The sequence below is a fragment of the Mustelus asterias genome, chromosome 22, assembly GCF_964213995.1.
Source record: "Mustelus asterias chromosome 22, sMusAst1.hap1.1, whole genome shotgun sequence".
Taxonomy (NCBI): domain Eukaryota; kingdom Metazoa; phylum Chordata; class Chondrichthyes; order Carcharhiniformes; family Triakidae; genus Mustelus; species Mustelus asterias.
In genome coordinates, this window is record NC_135822.1 from 6,222,725 (window position 1) to 6,247,286 (window position 24,562).

The following is a 24,562-nucleotide window of genomic DNA, read 5'->3' on the forward strand; positions in this document are numbered from 1 at the left end:
TTTAGATATGATATTCAACCGTGAGGGTGAAAATCACTAATTAGGTTTAGACTTTATGGGCTACTTGGTACCTCCAGTCAGTCAATAAGTCAGACAGAGGGAGCACTGCCTGGTCTGTAACATGTCAGCTCATCTCCGGCCAGAAGTATAGATGTAAAATCTGCCAGCAGAATGTCAGGATTGTGTTGGTGTGATGGCTTCAGCCAGGCTAATGAGGTTGGCTTGCTAGGGTATGAACTACCTGATGAGTCTTAAATGATGGTTAAATCAGGGAGCCTCATGCTCCCTATTTAAAGCAGGTGTGTCAGACTCCCAGCCTGCAGGGAGCAACTGGAGAGCTTGGCTGTGTACAGATGTATGGTGTAAATAAAGTAACTTGGTGATGGGACTTTTGCCTCCGTGGAGTTATTACAGTTGGGAAGTGATATCCAACAGGGTTCCTACTTCAAAAGCAGAAAATGCTGGAAAATCTCAGCAGGTCTGACAGTATCTGCGGAGAGAGAGAGAACAGAGCTAACATTTCCTCCCCCTGTGCAGCTTGTTTCACAGCGGTGGGAAGCGGCTTGCCGCTCGCTGGTGGTGGGATCACCTGGTCCCGCCGTTGTTGGGGTGGCATGGTGGTTAGCACCGCTGCCTCAGCACCGGGGTTCAATTCCGGCCCTGGATGACTGTCTGTGCGGAGTCTGCACATTCTCCCGTGTGTTTCCTCCATGTGCTCCCGTTTCCTCCAACACTCCAAAGATGTGCAGGTTAGGTTGATTGGCCATGCTAAATTGCCACTTAGTGTCAGGGGGATTTGTGGGGTAAATATTTGGGGTTACAGGGATAGGGCCTGGGTGGGATTGTTGTCAGTGCAGGCTCGATGAGCCGAAGAGTTTCCTTATGCACTGTAGAAGGATGCATAGGCTACTGGGATTAACAGGGTAAATGCATGGGGGTTATGGGGATTGAGCCTGGGTAAGGTACTCTGTCAGAGTCGGTGCAGACTCGATGGGCTGAATGGCCTCCTTCTGCAGATTCTTTGTCAGCAGAGTTTCCCATTGACCGCACCCCTCGTTGCTGGGCAACCCGCAGTGGGGGTGCATCATCGGCGGAACCATGAGATCCCATCAGTGTAAACGCAAACCAGATTTCAGTGAGAGCCTCATACCAGTGAAAAAATCAGATGCTGAAAAACCGGCAGTAGAATCATTTCTGCTTCCTTCCACTCCGCCCCCGGATTTTAAATTCACTCTTTCCTATTTCCATTCTCGGAATCACGTCAACCCCAGGTGGGATCAGAGGCTGGTAACCTCCAAGTGAACAGTCCAAGTGTCATATACTAATTTGTCTGGATCAATACTATCCCATTCCTAGGAAGAAGTCCCACAACACCTTCCTAGGAATGGGAGCCATGATGTGAACATGCCGGTATTGGACTGGGGTGCGCACAGTAAGAAGTCTCAACAACATCAGGTTAAAGTCCAACAGGTTTATTTGGAATCACGAGCTTTCGGAGCGCTGCTCCTTCATCGGAGGAGGAAACGTTGGCTCTATTTTCTCTCCACAGATACTGTCACTCACCTGATGAAGGAGCAGCGCTCCGAAAGCTCGTGATTCCAAATAAACCTGTCGGACTTTCACCTGGTGTTGTGAGACTGCTTACTGTGCCCACCCCAGTCCAACGCCGGCATCTCCACATCATGGCTCCCATTCCTTGGAAGAACCTGCCCCAGCTTTTAACAGTATCTTCCAGTGTCAATCTTGCAGAGTGAAACACCTTCATACGTAATCAAACGCTCCCAGGGGTGACCCTCCACGTACCTTTTCGAAGGATGGGTAGTAGATGGGGTGGGATACGATGTTGTGGAAATGAATATGCAAGGCCGCAGTGCTGTCCGTGTTCGGGTTGCTCTGCACAGTTCCCATTGGATTGAGCAGTTCTCCCTTTTCATCTGTCGAAACAAGACAAAACCAGCGCTGTCACAAAGTCTGAAACCAACTTCTTCAATTACTGAAACTCCCCCATCCGTCCATATCCCGAGGACTGTCGGACAGTAATGGTCGGAGCAGAGCCATCTCTCTGATGCAAGTGCTGCTTCATTTGTGAATGACAATGAGATTCCTGAGCAATGTCCTTCCTTATCATAGAATCATAGAAACCCTACAGTGCAGAAGGAGGCCATCCGGCCCATCGAGTCTGCACCGACCACAATCCCACCCAGGCCCTACCCCCACATATTTACCCACTAATCCCTCTAACCTACGCATCCCAGAACTCTAAGGGGCAATTTTTAACCTGGCCAATCAACCTAACCCGCACATCTTTGGACTGTGGGAGGAAACCGGAGCACCCGGAGGAAACCCACGCAGACACGAGGAGAATGTGCAAACTCCACACAGACAGTGACCCGAGGCCGGAATCGAACCCGGGACCCTGGAGCTGTGAAGCAGCAGTGCTAACCACTGTGCTACCGTACCTGTTCCATATTCCAAGAACATCTCAAATACATCAGCTCAACTCCTCAACCTTCTATCAATACACAGCCTGGACTCTGGGTCTATTCTCAAAAGGCACAATATCAATTTAAAACAAAAGTTTTGAAATACGTTTCCCAATCAACTCTCTGCACAGTGAATCACACAGAATAAGAGTAATATTAAAATGAAAAGATTTTTGAATGAAAACTCCTCAGGCCATTTGATCTCATCCTTCCAGAATGCCAACTCTCACATCTCCCCGTTATAGAACCTAATTGTTTCTTAAAGAGTCTAGTTTCCTGGCCTCAGTCACCCCTGCGAGCAACCTTTCCCAGCTGTTGAACATACTCCATGTGGAAAAATACTTCCTGATGCCTGTCCTAAATTTGCCTTTTAAATCTCTGGCTTCTTGCCCTATTGGCCAGTTGCCACGATGCGTCTGAAGGAATTGTTTAGAGGTTTATGGTCTCATATTAAGTACTTTAACTCTCTTGTAAATCTCCTGCAAGATGCATCTGGCAGGCCAGAGAGCCCCAGGTTAGCAGATTTTTCCACAAAGCCCTTCCCTCCCACGAGCACAGCCCAGCCTTGCTATTCCTCCCTCTCACACCGATTTTCATAGAACAATACAGTGCAGAAGGAGGCCATTTGACCCATCAAGTCTGCACTGACCACAATCCCAGCCAGATCCTATCCCCATAACCCCTCTTTACCCTAGCTCGTCCCCCTGACACTAAAGGCAATTTAGCATGGCCAATCCACCTAACCCGCACATCTTTGGAGAGTGGGAGGAAACCGGAGCACCCGGATGAAACCCACGCAGACACGGGGAGAATGTGCAAACTCCACACAGACAATGACCCAAGTTGGGAATTGAACCCGGGTCCCTGGCGCTGAGAGGAAGCAGTGCTAACCACTGTGCCACCAAATCTGCTTGGTCCCATTTTCCCACGGTGGCACAGTGGTTAGCACTGCTGCCTCACAGCGCCAGGGACCCAGGTTCGATTCCGGCCTTGGGTCACTGTCTGTGCGGATTTTGCACGTTCTCCCCGTGTCTGCGTGGGTTTCCTCCGGGTGCTCCGGTTTCCTCTCTCAGTCCAGAGATGTGAAGCTTAGGTTGGATTGGCCGTTGCTAAATTGCCCGAGGACGGGATTTTATGGCCTCGCTCGTCTTGAAAACACAAAATCCCACCCGAGGTCAAAAGACCTTTCCATTGTCCGCCCCTCGCCTGCTCCGATTCCCGTGGTGGGCGGGTAAAATTCCAGCCTTAGTGTCCAAAATTGTGTAGGCTAGGGTATTGGGGGTTACGGGTTTCGGGCAGGCGGGGGGAGGGGAAGATGCGTGGGTCTGGCTAAGATGCTGAGTCAGTGCAGAGTTGGTGGGCCGAATGGCCTTCTCTTACATTGCAGGAATTCTATGATGTGTGCGTGCAGTAGACCAAGACTGAGTTTCAAATATATTCACTTTCCGTGTTGCTGCTTTGAATTTCAAACAAATTACAATTTGCTTTTTGTTCTGAACATTATTAGCAATCTGGCTCTCTTTCTAAACCAATGGCATCGGATTTCTGTGGAGCTGTCCATTTAATTCATACCACTCTCAGTTGACAGTATCTGAAAACCAACACGTATTCCTGTATTTGACACGTGTGTAGTTAAGGAACTTGATAAAATTCTTGCGGTGAATTCTGCTTCAGGCAGAGTCTAGAAGGGCGAGGCAATTCTGCTGGCACTCAATCACCATGTGGAGATGCTGGCGTTGGACTGGGGTAAACACAGTAAGAAGTTTAACAACACCAGGTTAAAGTCCAACAGGTTTATTTGGTAGCAAAAGCCACACAAGCTTTCGGAGCTCCAAGCCCCTTCTTCAGGTGAGTGGGAATTCTCACTCACCTGAAGAAGGGGCTTGGAGCTCCGAAAGCTTGTGTGGCTTTTGCTACCAAATAAACCTGTTGGACTTTAACCTGGAGTTGTTAAACTTCTTACTCAATCACCAACCAGCCCTGATGATATCCGGCTTTAGGAAGCTCTTGATTAGAGCATGGAACAGTGCAGCACAGGAACAGGGCCTTCGGCCCATGATGTTGTGCTGAACATGACACCACATTGAAGCAGTGTGATACTGGCCTCCTGTTGGGAACTGCAGGAGGCACCGTTGACTGTTCCTGGACTGAATAATGGAGCAGATTAGTGTCTTACCGGGCACTGAGGGCCATGTGTACAACCAGGTATCGCCAGTTTTCAGCTGGTCCTTATAATCAAACACCATGGTGTTTACCCAAGCGATTGGACAGTCCTGGAAAACAATCAGAAACAGTAAAAGGGACTGACTGGAAATGATGAGATACGTTTCTTAAATTAATTCGTACTAGTCAAATGGAGATGCGGTTTATTCAATATAACAATACTGCATCTCATCTGTATATTCATGTAATGAATTCATATTTATATGAGGCTCATCTTTAGGCCATCTCAAATTGCATTAAATTCAATTAAAGACTCTTTTGGTGATGTTCATTGAGTAAAGAACGTTCGCCATGGAATCTGTTGCATCCATCCCCGACGTGGAGATGCCGGCGTTGGATTGGGGTGGGCACAGTTAGAAGTCTCACAACACCAGGTTAAAGTCCAATAGGTTTAATTGGTAGCACAAGCCACAAGCTTTCGGAGCGCTGCCCCTTCATCAGGTGAGTGGGAGTTCTGTTCACAAACAGGGCATATAAAGACACAAACTCAATTTACAAAATAATGGTTGGAATGCAAGTCTTTACGGGTAATCAAGTCTTAAAGGTACAGACAATGTGAGTGGAGAGAGGGTTAAGCACAGGTTAAAGAGGTGTGTATTGTCTCCAGCCAGGACAGTTAGTGGCTGGAGACAATACACATCTCTTTAACCTGTGCTTAACCCTCTCTCCACTCACATTGTCTGTACCTTTAAGACTTGATTACCCGTAAAGACTTGCATTCCAACCATTATTTTGTAAATTGAGTTTGTGTCTTTATATGCCCTGTTTGTGAACAGAACTCCCACTCACCTGATCAAGGAGCAGCGCTCCGAAAGATAGTGGCTTGTGCTACCAAATAAACCTGTTGGACTTTAACCTGGTGTTGTGAGACTTCTTACTGCATCCATCCCCAACAGGGAAGATGGGGCCTCATCCAATAGACAGCACTTCTTAAACAACGTCAACCTTGGAATGTGGGCATTGCCGACAAGGCTGGCTATGGCTCAGTTTGTAACCCTCTGGACCCTCACTGAGAACCTTGTGCATTCAAGGTCCCCCTCCAGACACTCCAGCACAAAAATCAAGGCCGACATTCCCACTGAGGGAGTGTTGTGCTGCCTTTCAGATGAGGCATGAAACCAAGGCCTCGGCTGCTCTCCCCCAGGTTGATGTAAAAGATCCCAGGATACTATTTCAAAGAATTGTTGCAACTATACAAGGCATTGGTGAGACTGCACCTGGAGTATTGCGCACAGTTTTGGTCCCTGTATTTGAGGAAAGATGTAGTGGCATTGGAGGCAGTTCAGAGGAGGTTCACTAGATTGATTCCGGGGATGAGGGGTTTGTCGTATGAAGAGAGATTGAACAGTTTAGGCCGATACTCTCTGGAATTTAGAAGAATGAGGGGAGATCATATTGAGATATACAAGATGATAAAAGGTATGGATAAAGTAGACGTGGAGCGGATGCTTCCTCTTGTGGGGCATTCTCGGACAAGAGGTCATAGTCTTAGGATAAGGGGCAGCAAATTTAAAACAGAGTTGAGGAGAAACTACTTCTCCCAAAGAGTTGTGAATCTGTGGAATTCGCTGTCCCAAAGTGCGGTGGATGCTGGGACAGTGAGTAAATTTAAGGAGTTAGACAGATTTTTAATTGGTAATGGGTTGAAGGGTTATGGGGAGAAGGCAGGAAAATGGGGATGAGGAGCATATCAGCCATGATCAAATGGTGCAGCGGACTCGATGGGCCGAATGGCCTAATTCTGCTCCTATATCGAATGAACTTATGAATTAAGAGCACGGGAGTTATCCCTGGTGTCCCGGCCAATATCCATCCTTCAATCAACATCCCTAACCAAGTCATCTGGTCATTATCACATTGCTGTTGATGGGCGGTTGCTGTGTGGCTGCCTCGCTTCCAACGTGACAACAGAATCTACATTTCAAATACGACAACAACAACAGAAAATGCTGGAAAATCTCAGCAGGTCTGACAGCATCTGTGGAGAGAGAATAGAGCCAATGTTTCGAGTCTGGATGACCCTTCATCAAAACTACACTTGGCCATGCTAAATTGACCCTAGTGTCAGGGGGATTAGCAGGGTAAATATGTGGGGTTATGGGAATGGGGCCTGGGTGGAATTGTGGTCGGTGCAGACTCGATGGGCCGAATGGCCTCCTTCTGCACTGTTGGGATTCTATGATTTCAAAGGCTACATTTCAAAAATACTTTATTGGTGCGAAAGCATTTTCAGACGTTGAATCATTCTTTCCTTTTCTATTTATTACCTGTCCTTAGCTGCCCTGAGAAGGTTGTCTCTCCACTGTGAATATTGGCTGTTAATCAAACAGTGAGTTCATTCGCTGCTATTATTTTGTCTCTTTTCTTTTTAGCATCTCTTTTGTGTTCAAGGCAAAAAGTGCCAATACACACAGCACAGGTCAGCCTACAACTGTCTGGCTTCTGTCAACGTGTCTTTGTTCCAGCCACTAGAAGCTAAGTTGGAATGTTAACGGCTAATTTGTTCCCTCATTGTGGATGGGAAAATATCTCTCTTCAATTCTGCACTTACTCTTCCCTCTGGTACAACTACACTTGTGATGAGAACCGAGTGTGTGAAGAGTAACCCCAGTACAACTGATCAAACTACAATAAGTCAAATATAAATGGCCATTCTGGGCACTTAAAAGCTTTAATTTAGGTTTTAGAAGTGATCTTTTTCCTGGCCTCACTACGGACTTGTTACTGAGACGGCACTTTCCAAACCCGCGACTGCCTGGAAGGGAAAGGAGTGCTAATGCATTGGAACGCCAACAAGCTTCCCTCCGGGACGTACAGGCGGGAATGCTGCGAGATTGCTCCTCATCGTTGGAAAGTCAGTTGGTATTGGCGGGGGAAACAGTGAGGCAGCAACTTTGCCTCGGAGGCCTCAGATTGGTCACACCGCCCTCCCCCCTCTCCCCCTCCCCCCCCCACCCTCACACTTTACTGAGAATTTTTACTTCCCCATTCTTACTACTCGTCCAGAACGGGAGTTCTCAGAAATTCATGACTTGGCAACAAGTTATTTAAGAGGTTCTCATTTGGCTAGCAGGTGGTAATAATCTGGGGTTTGCTGCGGTCCAACTCTCAGACAAGCAGCCAACTGTTAACGTTTATTTATTAGTCACAAGTAGGCTGACGTTAACATTGCAATGAAGTTACTGTGAAAATCCCCTGCTCGCCACACTCCAGCACCTGTTCGGGTACACCGTGGGAGAATTTAGCATGGCCAATGCATCCAACCAGCATGTCTTTCGGACTATAGACGGCACGGTGGCACAGTGGTTAGCATTGACTGCCTCACAGCACCAGGGACCCGGGTTCAATTCTGGCCTTGGGTCACTATATGTGTGGAGTTTGCACGTTCTCCCTGTGTCTGCGTGGGTTTCCTCCGGTTTCCTCCCACACTCCAAAAACATGCAGATTAGGTGGATTGACCATGCTAAATTGACCCTTAGTGTCAGGGGAGTTAGCAAGGGTAAATGCATGGGGTTACAGGGATAGGGCCTGGGTGGGATTGTTGTCGGTACAGACTCGATGGGCTGAATGGCCTCCTACTGCACTGTAGGGATTCTATGAAACCCACGCAGACACAGGGAGAATGTGCAAACTCCACACAGTCAGTGACCCAAGCCGGGAATCGAACCTGGGTCCCTGGTGCTGTGAGGTAGCAGTGCTAATCACTGTGCCACTGTGTTGCCCCACTGTTGGCCAATTTGAGAGAGTTGGGTCTCTGTTGGTAAACTATACAAACACCCTGATTTGATACCGTTTCCAATGTTGTGTATTCACATTATTTATAGATCAGATGTCAAAACAACTTCTCTGCTGGGAGATAAGATCTTACTATTTTCAAGAACAACAAAATCAGGAATGTAATAAAAATTCCTAAAACAAAGCAGAGCAAAGCAGCCTTATTCGGAGAGTTAAAAAATTTACATTCCTGCCTAATATCGAATATCTAAACCTTACGGGCAGGATTTTCCAGCCTCACTCGCTCCAAAACTGAAAACTCCCACCCAAGGTCAACAAAACTCTCCACTGCCTGCCCTGCACCTGTGCCTGGGTGGAATGGGATAATTTGCCCTCATATTTCAAATTGAAATAGATAAATGGGATACAAGACAAAAATTATTACACTCTGACAAAGGGTCACGCAGACTCGAAACATTGGCTCTATTCTCTCTCAACAGATGCTGTCAGGCCTGCTGAGATTTTCCAGCATTTTCTGTTTTTGTTTTATTAAGTAGCTGTTAATTCCCAGAGATGGAAAAGAATGTTAAGATATGCCGCCCATCTCGGAACCCAGAGACTTACTGGCCCCAGCAAGACTTCCATCTGCTGCTAAAACTCTCATTGATGTCTAGGTGCCTATTTCAACGCATAGTAAGAAGTCTCACAACACCAGGGTAAAGTCCAACAGGTTTATTTGGAATCACGAGCTGTCGGAGTGCTGCTCCTTCATCAGGTGAGTCATATTTCAATGCACTCTCAGTGGCAAACCAGCTTTAATCCGATATAAACTTGGGGTCATCAAACCTCTGCTGCTCGAGTCTTAACCTCCATTCGTCCAATCACTCCGGGCTCGGTGAGCTGCACTGCCACCTGGTACAACAATCTCTGGGTTTTACAATTCTGATCCTGGTTTACAGGTTGCTCCATGGGTTCCCCCTTCCTCTGTCGATCATCTCCTCCAACCTCCCATGATATCTGCGTCCCTCCAATGCCGGCCTCTTGAGCTTCCCTGATTTTACTGCTCCACCACTGGCTTTGTGGCCCTCTAACATCTCTAAATCCCTCGTTCCCCCTTCAGGGGACTAGTAGACCGAGTGGTCACGTGATGACACGGCTACATAGCTGGTCACGTGGTGTGGGCGCGGGAGCCATCCCCGGGATCTCGGGTGGAACGCAAGTCCTGTATGTCGCTGTTGAGCTCAGGAATAAGCTACCTTGGTTGGAAGTCCTTGGTGTTGGTGATTTGAGGAACCCACAACATTCTACAGAACTCATTAAACCCTAACCCTTTGACCAAGCTTCACATCAAAAACTGTCCTCATTTCGTCGAAAATCTCATCTGGTTAGATAACGCTGCCGTGAAGTTCGGTAGAATGATTTACCACGCTGACAAACTACAAGTTTGTTAAAGCACCAAATCTCCAATCTTGTTTCAGCTTTGACCAGAGAACCAAACTGGTTGGTATGGAAATATTCAATAAAACTCACAAACAAAGATACCTCTCATGCACTCCCTACAGTACTTCACAGGTATCCGATTTTTTGTTAATTTATTTTTCATGAACTCTTGATCCCAAAGCATAGTTGGGTTTGGGCGGCACGGTGGCACAGTGGTTAGCACTGCTGCCTCACAGCGCCAGGGACCCTTTGATTCCTGGCTTGGGTCACTGTCTGTGTGGAGTCTGCACGTTCTCCCTGTGTCTGCGTGGGTTTCCTCCGGGTGCTCCGGTTTCCTCCCACAGTCCAAAGATGTGCGGATTAGGTTGATTGGCCATGCTAAATTGCCACTTAGTGTCAGGGGGATTAACAGGGTAAATGAAGGTTACGGGAATAGGGCCTGGGTGGGATTGTGGTCAGTACAGAGTCGATGGGCCGAATGGACTGTAGAGATTCTATGAATACGACATCACACATTGCCCAACATGAACAAGCGGAACCCACACATTGAGCGTCCTTCCACACACTTATATATCTGAACACTATGTGACAATGCAGTGCTGGCCAACACTCTGGAGCCCTATCTCGACATCAAAAGCGAGGTTTGAAAAATAACATGAAATTACATTTTGGGCTCGGTACGTTTCTCAGAATGAGGTTTCTGCCATTTGTCCACGTAACAATAACCGATATCTGACCAACTGCTACCCTAGCGAGCCTGCAGTCTCCACGAGGTTACTTTCTGATAGTGGTGAAAATAACGTATCTGTGGTTCGCTGCAGCAGTTCATGGAGGAGAGACTGGGACTGCCGGGAAACTGACATTTATATAACACCCTCAACATAGTAAAGCATCCCAGGTCACAAATTTAAACTTAGAATCACAACACAATCATAGTATCCCTACAGGGCAAGGAGGCCATTCGGCCCATCGAGTCTGCACCGACCACAATCCCACTCAGGCCCTATCCCCATAACCTCATGCATTTACCCGAGCTAGTCTGCCCTAGGGCGGCATGGTAGTACAGTGGTTAGCACTGCTGCTTCACAGCTCCAGGGACCTGGGTTCGATTCCCGGCTCGGGTCACTGTCTGTGTGGAGTTTGCACATTCTCCTCGTGTCTGCGTGGGTTTCCTCCGGGTGCTCCGGTTTCCTCCCACAGTCCAAAGATGTGCGGGTTAGGTTGATTGGCCATGCTGAAATTGCCCCTTAGTGTCCTGGGATACGTAGATTAAAGGGATTAGCGGGCAAAATATGTAGGGATATGGGGGTAGGGCCTGGGTGGGATTGTGGTCGGTGCAGACTCGATGGGCCGAATGGCCTCTTTCTGTGCTGTAGGGTTTCTATGATTTCTATGGCTGCTGCTTCACAGCGCCAGGGACCAGGGTTCGATTCCCGGCTTCGGTCACTGTCTGTGTGGAGTTTGCACGTTCTCCCCGTGCCTGCGTGGGTTTCCTCCGGGTGCTCTAGTTTCCTCTCACAGTCTGAAAGACGTGCTGGTTAGGGTGCATTGACCCGAACAGGCGCCAGACTGTGGCGACTAGCGGAATTTCACAGTAACTTCATTGCAGTGTTAATGTAAGCCTTACTTATGACTAATAAAGAAATTAACAATTCCCTCTGACACTATGGCGCAATTTAGCACCGCCTAACCTGCACTCTTTGGACTGTGGGAGGAAACCGGAGCACCCAGAGGAAACCCACGCAGACACGGGGAGAACGTACAGACTCCACACAGACAGTGACCCGGGAATTGAACCCGGGTCCCTGGTGCTGTGGGGCAGCAGTGCTAATCACTGTCCCCTTATCTGAATGTTACTTAGTAACGGATCACTCAAATCAGAATAATTCACATCAGACCCACTCACTATAAAATGAATACCGTACTGATGACAGAGCGAATCAAAGCAGATTCCGAACTCACCGCTTTCTTCGATTTCTTCTTGGTGGATCGAGCCTTTTTGGCTTTCTCGATGACAGCGTACAAAGCGAAGCAGAGTCGGGTCATCCGCGGAAGGTCGCAGAAGTTGATGTCAAACTCCAAATTCTGGTTCCACAGAGGCTCGGAGCTCACATTGACTTCATGACTGGAGACCGTCTTGCACAGCATCTCGTTCCCGTGGAACAGGCCGGCCTGGACAACGAGCTGGGACAGAGGAAGGAGCAGACAGTAAAAACCATGCAAAATACACCATGATCATATCCGCTGGAGAGTCGAAGAGTGAGAGGCGACTTGACAGAAACATACAAAGATTCTGAGGGGTATTGACAGGGTGGATGTGGAGAGGACATTTCCTCTTGTGGGTGAATCTAAATCTAGGGCCCATTGTTTAAAAATAAGGGGTCACCCGTTTAAAATCAGAAGTTTTTTTTCTCTCAGAAGGTCATGAGTCTTTGGAACTCTCTTCCTCAAAAGGCAGTGGGAAGCAGTGGGGCGGCCCGGTGGCACAGTGGTTAGCACTGCTGCCTCACAGCACCAGGGACCCGGGTTCAATTCCGGCCTCGGGTCACTGTCCGTGTGGAGTTTGCATGTTCCCCCCATGTCTGCGTGGGTTTCCTCCGGGTTCTCCGGTTTCCTCCCACTCTAAAAAGATGTGCAGGTAAGGTTGATTCACCAGGGTAAATCGACCCTAGAGTCAGGGGGATTAGCAGGGTAAATATGTTACGGGAATAGGGCCTGGGTGGAATTGTGGTCGATGCAGACTCAATGGACCGAATGGCCTCCTTCTGCACTGTCGGGATTCTATGATTCATAGAACATAGAACATAGAAAGCCACAGCACAAACAGGCCCTTCGGCCCACAAGTTGCGCCGATCACATCCCCACCTCTAGGCCTATCTATAGCCCTCAATCCCATTAAATCCCATGTACTCATCCAGAAGTCTCTTAAAAGACCCCAACGAGTTTGCCTCCACCACCACCGACGTCAGCCGATTCCACTCACCCACCACCCTCTGAGTGAAAAACTTACCCCTGACATCTCCTCTGTACCTACCCCCCAGCACCTTAAATCTGTGTCCTCTCGTAGCAACCATTTCAGCCCTTGGAAATAGCCTCTGAGAGTCTACCCTATCCAGACCTCTCAACATCTTGTAAACCTCTATCAGGTCACCTCTCATCCTTCGTCTCTCCAGGGAGAAGAGACCAAGCTCCCTCAACCTATCCTCATAAGGCATGCCCCCCAATCCAGGCAACATCCTTGTAAATCTCCTCTGCACCCTTTCAATGGCTTCAACATCTTTCCTGTAATGAGGTGACCAGAACTGCGCGCAGTACTCCAAGTGGGGTCTAACCAGGGTCCTATAAAGCTGCAGCATTATCTCCCGACTCCTAAACTCAATCCCTCGATTAATGAAGGCCAGTACGCCTTCTTGACCGCATCCTCCACCTGCGAGGCCGATTTAAGAGTCCTATGGACCCGGACCCCAAGGTCCTTCTGATCCTCTACACTGCTAAGAATGGTACCCTTCATATTATACTGCTGCTTCATCCCATTGGATCTGCCAAAATGGATCACCACACACTTATCCGGGTTGAAGTCCATCTGCCACTTCTCCGCCCAGTCTTGCATTCTATCTATGTCTCGCTGCAACTTCTGACATCCCTCCAAACTATCCACAACACCACCTACCTTGGTGTCGTCAGCAAACTTACCAACCCATCCCTCCACTTCCTCATCCAGGTCATTTATGAAAATGACAAACAGCAAGGGTCCCAGAACAGATCCCTGGGGCACTCCACTGGTCACTGACCTCCATGCAGAGAAAGACCCCTCCACAGCCACTCTCTGCCTTCTGCAGGCAAGCAGTTCTGGATCCACAAGGCAACAGCCCCTTGGATCCCATGCCCTCTCACTTTCTCAAGAAGTCTTGCATGGGGGACCTTATCGAACGCCTTGCTGAAGTCCATATAGACCACATCCACCGCTCTTCCTTCGTCAATGTGTTTGGTCACATTTTCAAAGAACTCAACCAGGCTCGTAAGGCACGACCTGCCCTTGACAAAGCCGTGCTGACTACTTTTGATCATACTAAACTTCTCTAGATGATCATAAATCCTGTCTCTCAGGATCCTCTCCATCAACTTACCAACCACTGAGGTTAGACTCACCGGTCGGTAATTTCCCGGGCTGTCCCTGTTCCCTTTCTTGAATATAGGGACCACATCTGCAATCCTCCAATCCTCCGGAACCTCTCCCGTCTCCATCGACGATGCAAAGATCATCGCCAAAGGCTCCGCAATCTCCTCCCTCGCCTCCCACAGTAACCTGGGGTACATCCCATCCGGTCCCGGCGACTTACCAACCTTGATGCCATTCAATAGTTCCAACACATCCTCTTTCTTTATGTCCACATGCTCGATCCTTTCTGTCCACCGCAAACCAGCAGTACAACCACCCAGATCCCTTTCCACCGTGAATACCGAGGTAAAGTATTCATTAAGCAGCTCCGCCATTTCTAACGGTTCCGCACAAACTTTTCTCCCTTCACCTTTTAAGGGTCCTATGCCTTCACATCTCATCCTTTTACTCTTGACATATTTGTAGAAAGCCTTGGGATTCTCCTTAATCTTACCCGCCAAGGCCTTCTCATGACCCCTTCTCGCTCTCCTAATTTCCTTCTTAAGCTCCTTCCTACATCCCGTATACTCCTCTAAATCCTTAACACCTCCTAGCTCTCTGAACCTTCTGTACGCCTCTCTTTTCTTATTCACCAGGTTCATCACAACCTTCGTGCACCACGGTTCCCGTACCCTACCAACACCCCCCTGTCTCATCGGAACGTTGTCATGCAGAGCTCCAGACAAACGTTCCTTGAAAATCCTCCACTTTCCTTCGGTACTTTTCCCCAAGAATGCCTCCTTCCAATATTCCAATTTGAATATTTTTAAGGCAGAGCTAGAAAGATTCTTGATAAGCAAGGGGGTGAAAGGTTATTGGGGGCAGGCGGGAATGTGGGGTTGAGGTTACAATCAGATCAGTCATGAACTTATTGAATGGGGTGGCAGGCTCGAGGGGCTGATTGGCCTCCATTATGTTTGTCTGTTTGTATACAAGGGATTAATGGTCATCAGTTCCATCTACAAGGCGGCTTTTTTGTAATGCAGTCGCTGTTGTAATGTAGGAAACAGCAATGTGATAATAAGCAGGTGATCTGTGTCAGTGAAGGGTAGAATAGTGTCCAGGACCTCTGCCCTTCTTCAAAACAGCACTGGAGGATCTTTCCTGAGGGTAAACAGGACCTCTATTTTAAAGTCTCAATTGAAAGCCGGCACCTCTGACAGTGCGGCACTCCCTCAGCACTGCACTGGAGTGTCAGCTTTTGATGTTTCTGGAGTGGGATTTAAACCCAGAACCTTCTGATGCGCGACAAAAACTACACTAAAGCATCCATGACCACTTCTTGCTGTTTCAAGCACATCCAGCCCTTGTGAGTCTATTCCCTTCAGGCTAGGTACATTTATATTCTTTTAAGTATCCCTCTTAATTATCAACCTCCAGATCATTTCATTCTAAGACGTGGTATCTCTTGAATTTTCTCTGTCTGAAGGTGCCGATTCTCGCTCTGGAAGCAGCATTAGCGGCCTTCAACACCATATCCCACTCATGGCATGCACGTCTGGACAGTACAGGCTATTCAGCCGCCCCCTTGCAACCAACACAGCTGAGTCCAAACTCAGCACCTCCGAGCGCCAGGGGCCCCGGCAGATTGTCCCTCTAGACTGAGGGGGGGTTATGCTGCAACTGTACAGGACCTTGGTGAGACCACATTTGGAATATTGTGTGCAGTTCTGGTCACCTCACTATAAGAAGGATGTGGAAGCGCTGGAAAGAGTGCACTGGAGATTTACCAGGATGCTGCCTGGTTTGGAGGGTAGGTCTTATGAGGAAAGGTTGAGGGAGCTAGGGCTGTTCTCTCTGGAGCGGAGGAGGCTGAGGGGAGACTTAATAGAGGTTTATAAAATGATGAAGGGGATAGATAGAGTGAACGTTCAAAGACTATTTCCTCGGGTGGATGGAGCTATTACAAGGGGGCATAACTATAGAGTTCGTGGTGGGAGATACAGGAAGGATATCAGAGGTAGGTTCTTTACGCAGAGAGTGGTTGGGGTGTGGAATGGACTGCCTGCAGTGATAGTGGAGTCAGACACTTTAGGAACATTTAAGCGGTTATTGGATAGGCACATGGAGCACACCAGGATGATAGGGAGTGGGATAGCTTGATCTTGGTTTCAGATGAAGCTCGGCACATCATCGTGGGCCGAAGGGCCTGTTCTGTGCTGTACTGTTCTATGTTCATGATGGCGGATTGTCCCTCTAGACTGATGTCGCTTGCGTTCCCACCCTGGTTGACATCAGCCAACTCGATGCAGACAAGCGAACGAACTCTGGGATTGTCCTGTAGCTCATCAGGCAGCGTGTAGGCAGACCCATTCACAAGATCGAGCAGTTAAGACAAGTAAAAAAGATCCTCAAGATAAAGTGGCTCACTCGAGCAAATCCCTCCAAACTTCACCCCCGAGGTTGACCTTTGCTTGTATTAGCTTCAAACCCATCCATTTTCCTGCCTCATTTCACTTGCTGCTTTGATAGAGCTGCGGAAAGGTGTGTAACCACAAAACCTTCCTCTTAATTCAAATTAATCATCAACTAATGACGTAAAAATAGACTCGTCTTATTTCCTCGGTGCCCATCACCTGATTCTGGGCACATCCTCCATGAATCGCCTACAGTTTGAGTTTTATTTGAATAGGTCAAGTGCTGATGCAACCTATCTTTCAGAATGCTCAAAAACAAAGGGCCTGGAGCCTGTTGCTATGGTGACATTGCTACTTGATGTCAAAGACTTCAAGAGGACCCACTGTAATAATGGCAACATGAGTTGGCAGAGTGAAGTACTAATTGTACAGAGGATCACACCTACAAACCTCATGCAGATCAGCACACTCAGTAAGGATTGTTACCAACACTTTGTCTTACTCATTATTGAGCTATCTGAAAAAAAGCAGTATTTCAAGGCTGCATTATTTGGGTGGCGCAGTGGTTCGCAGGGCCTGGGTGGGATTGTGGTCAGTGCAGGCTCGATGGGCCAAATGGCCTCCTGCTTCCCTGTAGGGATTCTATGATTCTATCTTTGTGGATAACAGCTCACAATAAATCAACTTTTCAGCATTAAAGGCGCAATATTGCCGCGTGGGTGGTTTTAAGAGTGGAAAACAGCTTACTACAACAACAACTTATATTTACATAGCACCTTAAATGTAAGAGGAAAGTGCCAAGGCGCTTCATAGAGCATCAAACGGCACAATTTGGACCCAAAGCACACGGGGAAGAAAGAGGGCAGGTTGAAAGAGAGACTTGCATTTTGACAGCGCCGATCTGGTCATCTCAAAGCATTCTACAGCCAATGAGGTGTGGTTATTGTTGTAATTTAAAGTTTAAAGTTTATTTATTGGTGTCACAAGTAGGCTGACATTAACACCGCAATGAAGTTACTGTGAAAATCCCCTAGTCGCCACACTCTGGCGCCTGTTCGGGTACACTGAGGGGCAATTTAGCATGGCCAATGCACCCTAACCAGCACGTCTTTCAAAATGTGGGAGGAAACCGGAGCACCCGGGAGGAAACCCACGCAGACACGGGGAGAACGTGCAGTCTCCGCACAGACCCAAGCCGGGAATCGAACCCAGGTCCCTGGCGCTGTGGGGCAGCTGTGCTAACCACTGTGCCACCTCCTAACGTAGGAGATGATCTGTTTTTATCCCCCCCCTGCTCTCCTCTGAAATAGCTTTTTGGGATCTTTTAAACTTCCACTTGATAACAAAGACAGGGTTACACATCTCATCCGAAAGACAGCACTTCTACCAATGCAGCACTCCCTCGGTACTGCACTGGAGTGTCAGTCCCGCATTTTTGTGTTCCAGTTCTGGAGTAGAATTTGAACACATGACCATCCGACTCAGAGGAGAGTGTTCCATCACAGAGCCACAGGTGGCATGTAATGGCAAGGTGCTGGGTCAAAGAGGGACGTTTTAAGGAGTATTTTAAAAGGAGAAAGAGGTGGAGAGGTTTAGGGAGGGAATTCCATAGTCTAGTCATTGGCAGCTGAAGACGACATGGCCACCAGTGGTGGAGCATTTACAATGCAGGATGTTCAAGCAGTCAGAATTTGTCCAGTGTAGAGATCGTAGAAGGTTGCAGAGCTGGAGGAGGTTGCAGAGATAGATCAATGCCATGTGCCATCACCACAGCAACGGCATTGGGGGTAGAGGAAGGGGAAATTGCTCAAACACATTTTGTAATTGGGAGAGGAAGGATGTGGGTTTTACCCACGATCCCACATGGGATAATCTTCACCTTGTCTGGTGACGCCATGGCAACGTGCTGAGCCAAGCTCAGGGCAGTTGTCCCAAAATCAGGGGTGGGGCAAAGCAGGAAAATAAAATCGATGATACAGCCCGTCGTGGTAGACTCCTATCAAATAGTGAAAGGTTATCTCCGACAGGAATCTGGGTGGAGATTGCTTACTTGAGTTAAGTTTAGGTTTCAAGTTTATTAGTGTCGCAAGTAGGTTTAGATTAACACTGCAATGAAGTTACTGCAAAAATCCCCCAGTCGCCACACTCCGGTGCTTGTTCGGATACACTGAGGGAGAATTTAGCATGGCCAGTGCTCCTAACCAGCACATCTTTCGGACTGTGGGGGGAAACCAGAGCACCCGGAGGAAACCCACGCAGACACGGGGAGAATGTGCAGACTCCGCACAGGCAGTGACCCAAGCCGGGAATTGAACCCGGGTCCCTGGTGAGGCAGCAGTGCTAACCACTGTGCCGCCCAGGTACACCGATGGAGAATTTAGCATGACCAATGTCCCTAACCAGCGGGTGCTTTGGAGTGTGGGAGGAAACCAGAGCAGCCGGAGGAAACCCACACAGACACGGGGAGAAGGTGCAGACTCCACACAGACAGTGAGCCAAGCCGGGGAATCGAACCTGGGTCCCTGGCGCTGAGAGACAGCCGCGCTAACCACTCTGCTACCGTGCCTCTCTCAATGGTGATGGAGGCCCAGTGGGAAGGAGAGTAAAAAAACATCATGAACATGATCAAGAGTGGGTGTGCGATGGAAGTCTCAAACCCAGCTTGAGGTCAAACTCTTTGTTATCCTTCATAACTCAAATTGGACATCGTTTCTCAGCAAGAATTTCCAACTTGGAATGCCGAATTCACAGTTGATGACGCACGACCTTTGAAAAGGTCACCTTACTGATAATGTTTTTATCACTGGTGAAAAGCAGCTTGAAGATCAAAAACAATGAGTCTTCGGAACACAAGTCCAAAAGCTGAATGAATGTGTTTACTGTTTCGAAGAAACGCTTCTTCTCTCAAAAGAAAAGAGCCTCAGAACCTGAGGTTTCATCTGTAGCGGTTATTTATATCTGTCTGAGAATGCATGAACCAAAATTACCTCCAAGTATTTGCCTTTTTCTGAGTCCATGTGATGAAACTCAGTTGACTCTCGCTTCTGACAGGTTTTCCTTTGAAATGACCTTTCTTTTTGTTGCTAAAGTGAATGGAGTTTGTCAGGCCCCAGTGTCAGGTACAGCACAGCTGGATGCAAATAATGCCCCCTCCCCGCTAGACCCCATTCTCCGAAGCACAAGTCACCCCATATCAGCCTGAAACGTATCCATTTTCCCACAGCCATTTGGTGCCAATTTTGCTGCCATTCCGCACTCTGAGCCCACAACCATCGCTAGCTCGATTGTAACCACCCAAACCCATTTGATGGAGGATTCCTGCGGGCAGCAGATGGCGCAGAACTCGGTCCGAATTAGATTTACAGCAAATTCTCAGGAGGTAAAGACCAGTGTCTACCCTCCCCACACACACCAGCCCTGTCCGATGTAATAAAAAAAATGGAAACTGAACGTAGAAAAATACTCAGAATATTCAACTGATTTATATGTGAAATAAGTAGTCACACAACACCAGGTTAAAGTCCAACAGGTTTATTTGGTAGCACGAGCTTTCGGAGCGTTGCTCCTTTATCAGGTGACTAGGGGATTTTCATCTGATGAAGAGGCAATGCTCAGCTGGACTCACCACAAAAACACAGTGACTACAAGAGCAGGTCAGAGGCTAGGAAAACTACAGCGAGTGACTCACCCCCTGACTTCCCAAAGCCTGCCCACCAGCTACAAGGCATAAATCAGGAGTGTGTTGGACTCCTGGATGGGTGCAGCTCCAACAACACTCGAAACGCGACACCATCCAGAACAAAGCAACCCCCTTGATTGGCACCCCATCCACAAACATTCACTCCCTCCACCACCGACGCTCAGTAGCAGCAGTGTGTACTATCTACAAGATGCACTGCAGCAATTCACCAAAGATCCTGAGACAGCACCTTCCAAACCCACGACCACTTCCATCTAGAAGGACAAGAGCAGCAGATACATGGGAACACCACCACCTGCAAGTTCCCTTCCAAGCCACTCACCATCCTGACATGGAAATATATCGGTCGTTCCTTCACAGTCGCTGGGTCAAAATCCTGGAATTCCCTCCCTAACGGCATTGTGGGTCAACCCACAGAACGTGGACTGCAGCGATTCAAGAAGGCAGCTCACCACCACCTTCTCAAGGGATGGGCAATAAATGCTGGCCAGCCAGCGACGCCCATGTCCCACGAATGAATAAAACTATAAACAGCAAACAATAAACAGCAGAATGTTGGCAAAGCAGTCCAATCACATCTCCTTGGACTTCCCTACCCGCTGCTGGGAGGGTAAACTACAGGCTGAAGGGATGCTACATTTTCATTTCATTGTCAGTTGCGTCCATTACTTTGTAACAGATTGACACCCAGAATCGCGTTCCCGTTTTATCGGGATTTGTTCATGAGGCGGGTTGATCGAATAGTGAGATCTTCGGAAGTGATAGATTGTAAATTTTAAGGACTGCATGGGCGAGAGAAATTTTACTCTGCTCCTATCTTCAGATATTCAGAAATACTTGTAACCCAAGTAATCTGCACAATATCTTTTCCACTCTGTAGAATAATTAGGAGATTTTCTCCTAGCTGGGTCCATGATATCATTCAATATAATTATTTCATAGAAGGGATGCAACTTGATCATAGTCTCACAGGGTAGAAAGGTCAAATGACTCCTGAGCAACAGGGTGGAATGACTGAACGGCATAGATCTTCCCTGTCAGTGAGAAGCATTGGAGCCCTCAGGTGTCTCTGTGCAACACAATTTTACAAGATCAGGGGACTGAAAGTTTTAAAATTTATTTATTAGTGTCACAAGTAGGCTTACATTAACACTGCAATGTAACACAAGTTACTGTGAAAATCCCCTCGTCGCCACACTCCGGCACCTGTTCGGGTACACCGAGGTAGAATTTAGCATGGCCAACGCACCTAACCAGCATGTCTTCCAGACTGTGGGAAGAAACCGGAAGAAATCCACGCAGACACAGAGAGAATGCGCAAACTCCGCACAGACAGTGACCCAAGCTAGGAATCGAACCTGGGTCCCTGGCACTGTGTGCCAGCATTCCTAACCTATGCCACCCTGGTTCAGAATTATATCTGTGTTTTCTTGCTCAGCAAGTCTGAAGGTTCTGTTATTGCTTCTTCCCACTGCAGTATGTCTTCAATATCTATTATGCAACACAACTATAGGATGACATTTCAATAGATCCAGAAACTCATAAAAGCATCAAGAGTGAAATAATAGGTAAGTAGACAAAAGAACACAATTGAAGTCAATGGAAAAGACTCTTGAGAATTATGTGCAGTGTAAATTCACGATAAGCCCATTACACCCTCCTGTCCTGGCAATTTCACCCCACAAACCTTCATCAGCAATAAGCTAAACAGAACCCCAGCCATCATTCCACCCTCTGTTCGCCAGGTAACTATGGGTGAGAAAAGGCCATCTAGCTCACCACATCTATCTCACCACAGCACGGTGGCACAGTGGTTAGCACTGCTGCCTCACAGCTCCAGGGACCCGGGTTCAATTCCCAGCTTGGGTCACTTCCTGTGTGGAGTTTGCACGTTCTCCCAGTGTCAGCTTGGGTTTCCTCCGGGTGCTCCGGTTTCCTCCCACAGTCCAAAGCTGTGCGTTTTAGGTTGATTGGCCATGCTAAAAATTGCCCCTTAGTGTCCCAGGATGTGTAGGTTAGAGGGATTAGTGGAGTAAATTTGTGGGGGTTAGGGCCTGGGGTGGGATTGTGGTCGGTGCAGACTCGATGGGCCGAATGGCCTCCTTCTGCACTGTAGGGTTTCTATGATCTCTTCCACCCAAATGACATATGAATATAGGAGCAGAGTAGGCCATTCAGCCCCTCCAGCCTGCTCTGTCATTTGATTAACATTACCTACATTACACCAGTGACTACAACACAAAATACTAAATTTATTTTCTTATACTTATTTTGATGCGGCCCAAGATTCTCAAACCTCTGGTATATCAACACAACATGTCATCAGAATTGCGTCTGCTTTAAGGAATAATGATCCCACTGCAATTTATGTTTAAATTCAAAAGAGAACTTTGAGAAGATTACAGTGTTTAACCTTAAAAAAAATCCTTCTCAACCCCCCTCACCCGAAGCCCCACCCCCAATCCTTTCATCCCCCCAACTCACCCATCCCCCACCCCATGCCTCCACCTCTCTCCCTATCCCCTCAGCCCACCACCTCTCACCTCACCCACCATGCCCCCGCTCCCCGAACACCTCACCCCACCATCCTCCACACCTCAAACCTCAAACACCCACCACCCCCAAACTCCGTCCTCCAGGGGGCTTAATGTTCTTCAAGCCAATACTTAACCGAGGTACTCCCCAGATGCTGCGGCCCCTGAACTTCGGACAACTGTGTGATTTTCTGGTGGGCGTTTCAACAGAAAATTGGAACCACAAAGCTGCCCGTCGGTCGGAATCAGCAGCAGTAAAACTGACCTGAAAGACCGGCTTTAAAAACAAATCGGAACTGTCAGACACCATTGACAACGCTAAGCTCAGCCCCCCCACTACTCCCCAGACCCTAACGTCTGCTGTTGTCAGCACCCGTTCTCCAGAGCCCTACTATTATCACCTCGAAGGACAAGAGCAGCAGACACATGAGAATACCACCAGCTGCAAGTGTCCCTCCAAGTCGGCGGCACTGCCGCCTCACAGCGCCAGGGATCCAGGTTCGATTCCCGGCTGGAGGTCACTGCGGAGTTTGCACATTCTCCCCATGTCTGCGTGGGTTTCCGCCGGGTGCTCCGGTTTCCTCCCACAGTCCAAAACAAGTGCTGGTTAGGTGGATTAGCCATGATAAATTGATTTTGATTTATTTGATTTGATTTATTATTGCCACATGTATTAACGTACAGTGAAAAGTATTGTTTCTTGCGTGCTATACAGACAAAGCATACCATTCATAGAGAAGGAAATGAGAAATGCAGAATGTAGTGTTACAGTCATAGCTAGGGTGTAGAGAAAGATCAACTTAATGCAAGGTAGGTCCATTCAAAAGTCTGACAGCAGCAGGGAAGAAGCTGTTCTTGAGTCGGTCGGTACGTGACCTCAGACTTTTGTATCTTTTTCCCTGAAGGAAGAAGGTGGAAGAGAGAATGTCCGGGGTGCGTGGGGTCCTTAATTATGCTGGCTGCTTTGCCGAGGCAGCGGGAAGTGTAGACAGAGTCAATGGATGGGAGGCTGGTTTTCTCCCTCAGTGTACCCGAACAGGCGCTGGAGTGTGGCGACTACAGGATTTTCATAGTAACTCCACTGCAGTGTTAATGTAAGCCTACTTGTGATACGAAGAAATAAACTTTAAGTCACTCACTATCCTGATTGGAAATATATCGCTGTTCCTTCACTGTCATTGGGTCAGAATCCTGGAACTCCCTTCCTAACAGCACTGTGGGTGTACCTACGCCTCAGGGACTGCAGCGGTTCTAGAAAGCAGCTCACCCCCCCACCTTCTGAAGGGGGATATGTTTTGGACAATAAATGCTGATCCTTTTCAGCAATGTTCACATTCCACAAATGAATAATATATTTTTAAAAACGAGGACAGGATACTCAGTCATTTCTTTGAACAGTGGGAGTCTGTGTGAACTGCTCAGGGCATCGCCACTCTCAAAACATAACCCACCCTATTTCGAGTTACCCGGTTAATCGTTTTTGCATCCTGGTATATTTTTTGCATCCTCCTCCACAAAAGGCTGACATCCCAGACGATTCCCACAGTAGATGAAGGGGTAAGGACAGGACTGGGTCAAGTTTTAAACGGAAACCCGCTGGGATTTTTTTGCAAAGCAACAACTACATCCTGAAAATCTCCTCTGAACCTCGTTCCCCATCCAGCACTCAGACAGGACATGAGTAAACACATGGGGCTCAGACTGCGACACTGATTTCCCCTGCCGTATAAACCCAGACCAATGCAATAAGTTGCTCATAACCCCAAGCTGCGAGAGGCAGTTATCCAACCCATCTGATCCAATAAACCAAGGTCACAGAGGTCAAACAAAGAATAAAGAAAATTACAGAACAAGAACAGGCCCTTCGGCCCTCCAAGCCTGCACCGACCATGCTGCCCGATTTCACTAAAACTCCCTACCCTTCCGGGGACCATACCCCCCTATTCCCATTC

The 24,562-nt window shown here is 48.0% G+C and overlaps 1 protein-coding gene across 5 annotated transcripts in view; it reads right to left on the minus strand.

Moving 5' to 3' along the window:
- Positions 1 to 24,562, minus strand: part of pik3cd (phosphatidylinositol-4,5-bisphosphate 3-kinase, catalytic subunit delta) — a 236,768-nt gene that overhangs the window by 41,834 nt on the left and 170,372 nt on the right. For all 5 annotated transcript variants that reach the window (XM_078238707.1, XM_078238706.1, XM_078238708.1 and 2 more), the window contains 3 exons: positions 11,823 to 12,044; positions 4,660 to 4,756; positions 1,804 to 1,934 (listed from right to left, as the gene is read on the minus strand). In XM_078238707.1, coding sequence (XP_078094833.1) covers positions 1,804 to 1,934; positions 4,660 to 4,756; positions 11,823 to 12,044 — 450 coding nt within the window. The remainder of the gene's footprint in view (positions 1 to 1,803; positions 1,935 to 4,659; positions 4,757 to 11,822; positions 12,045 to 24,562) is intronic.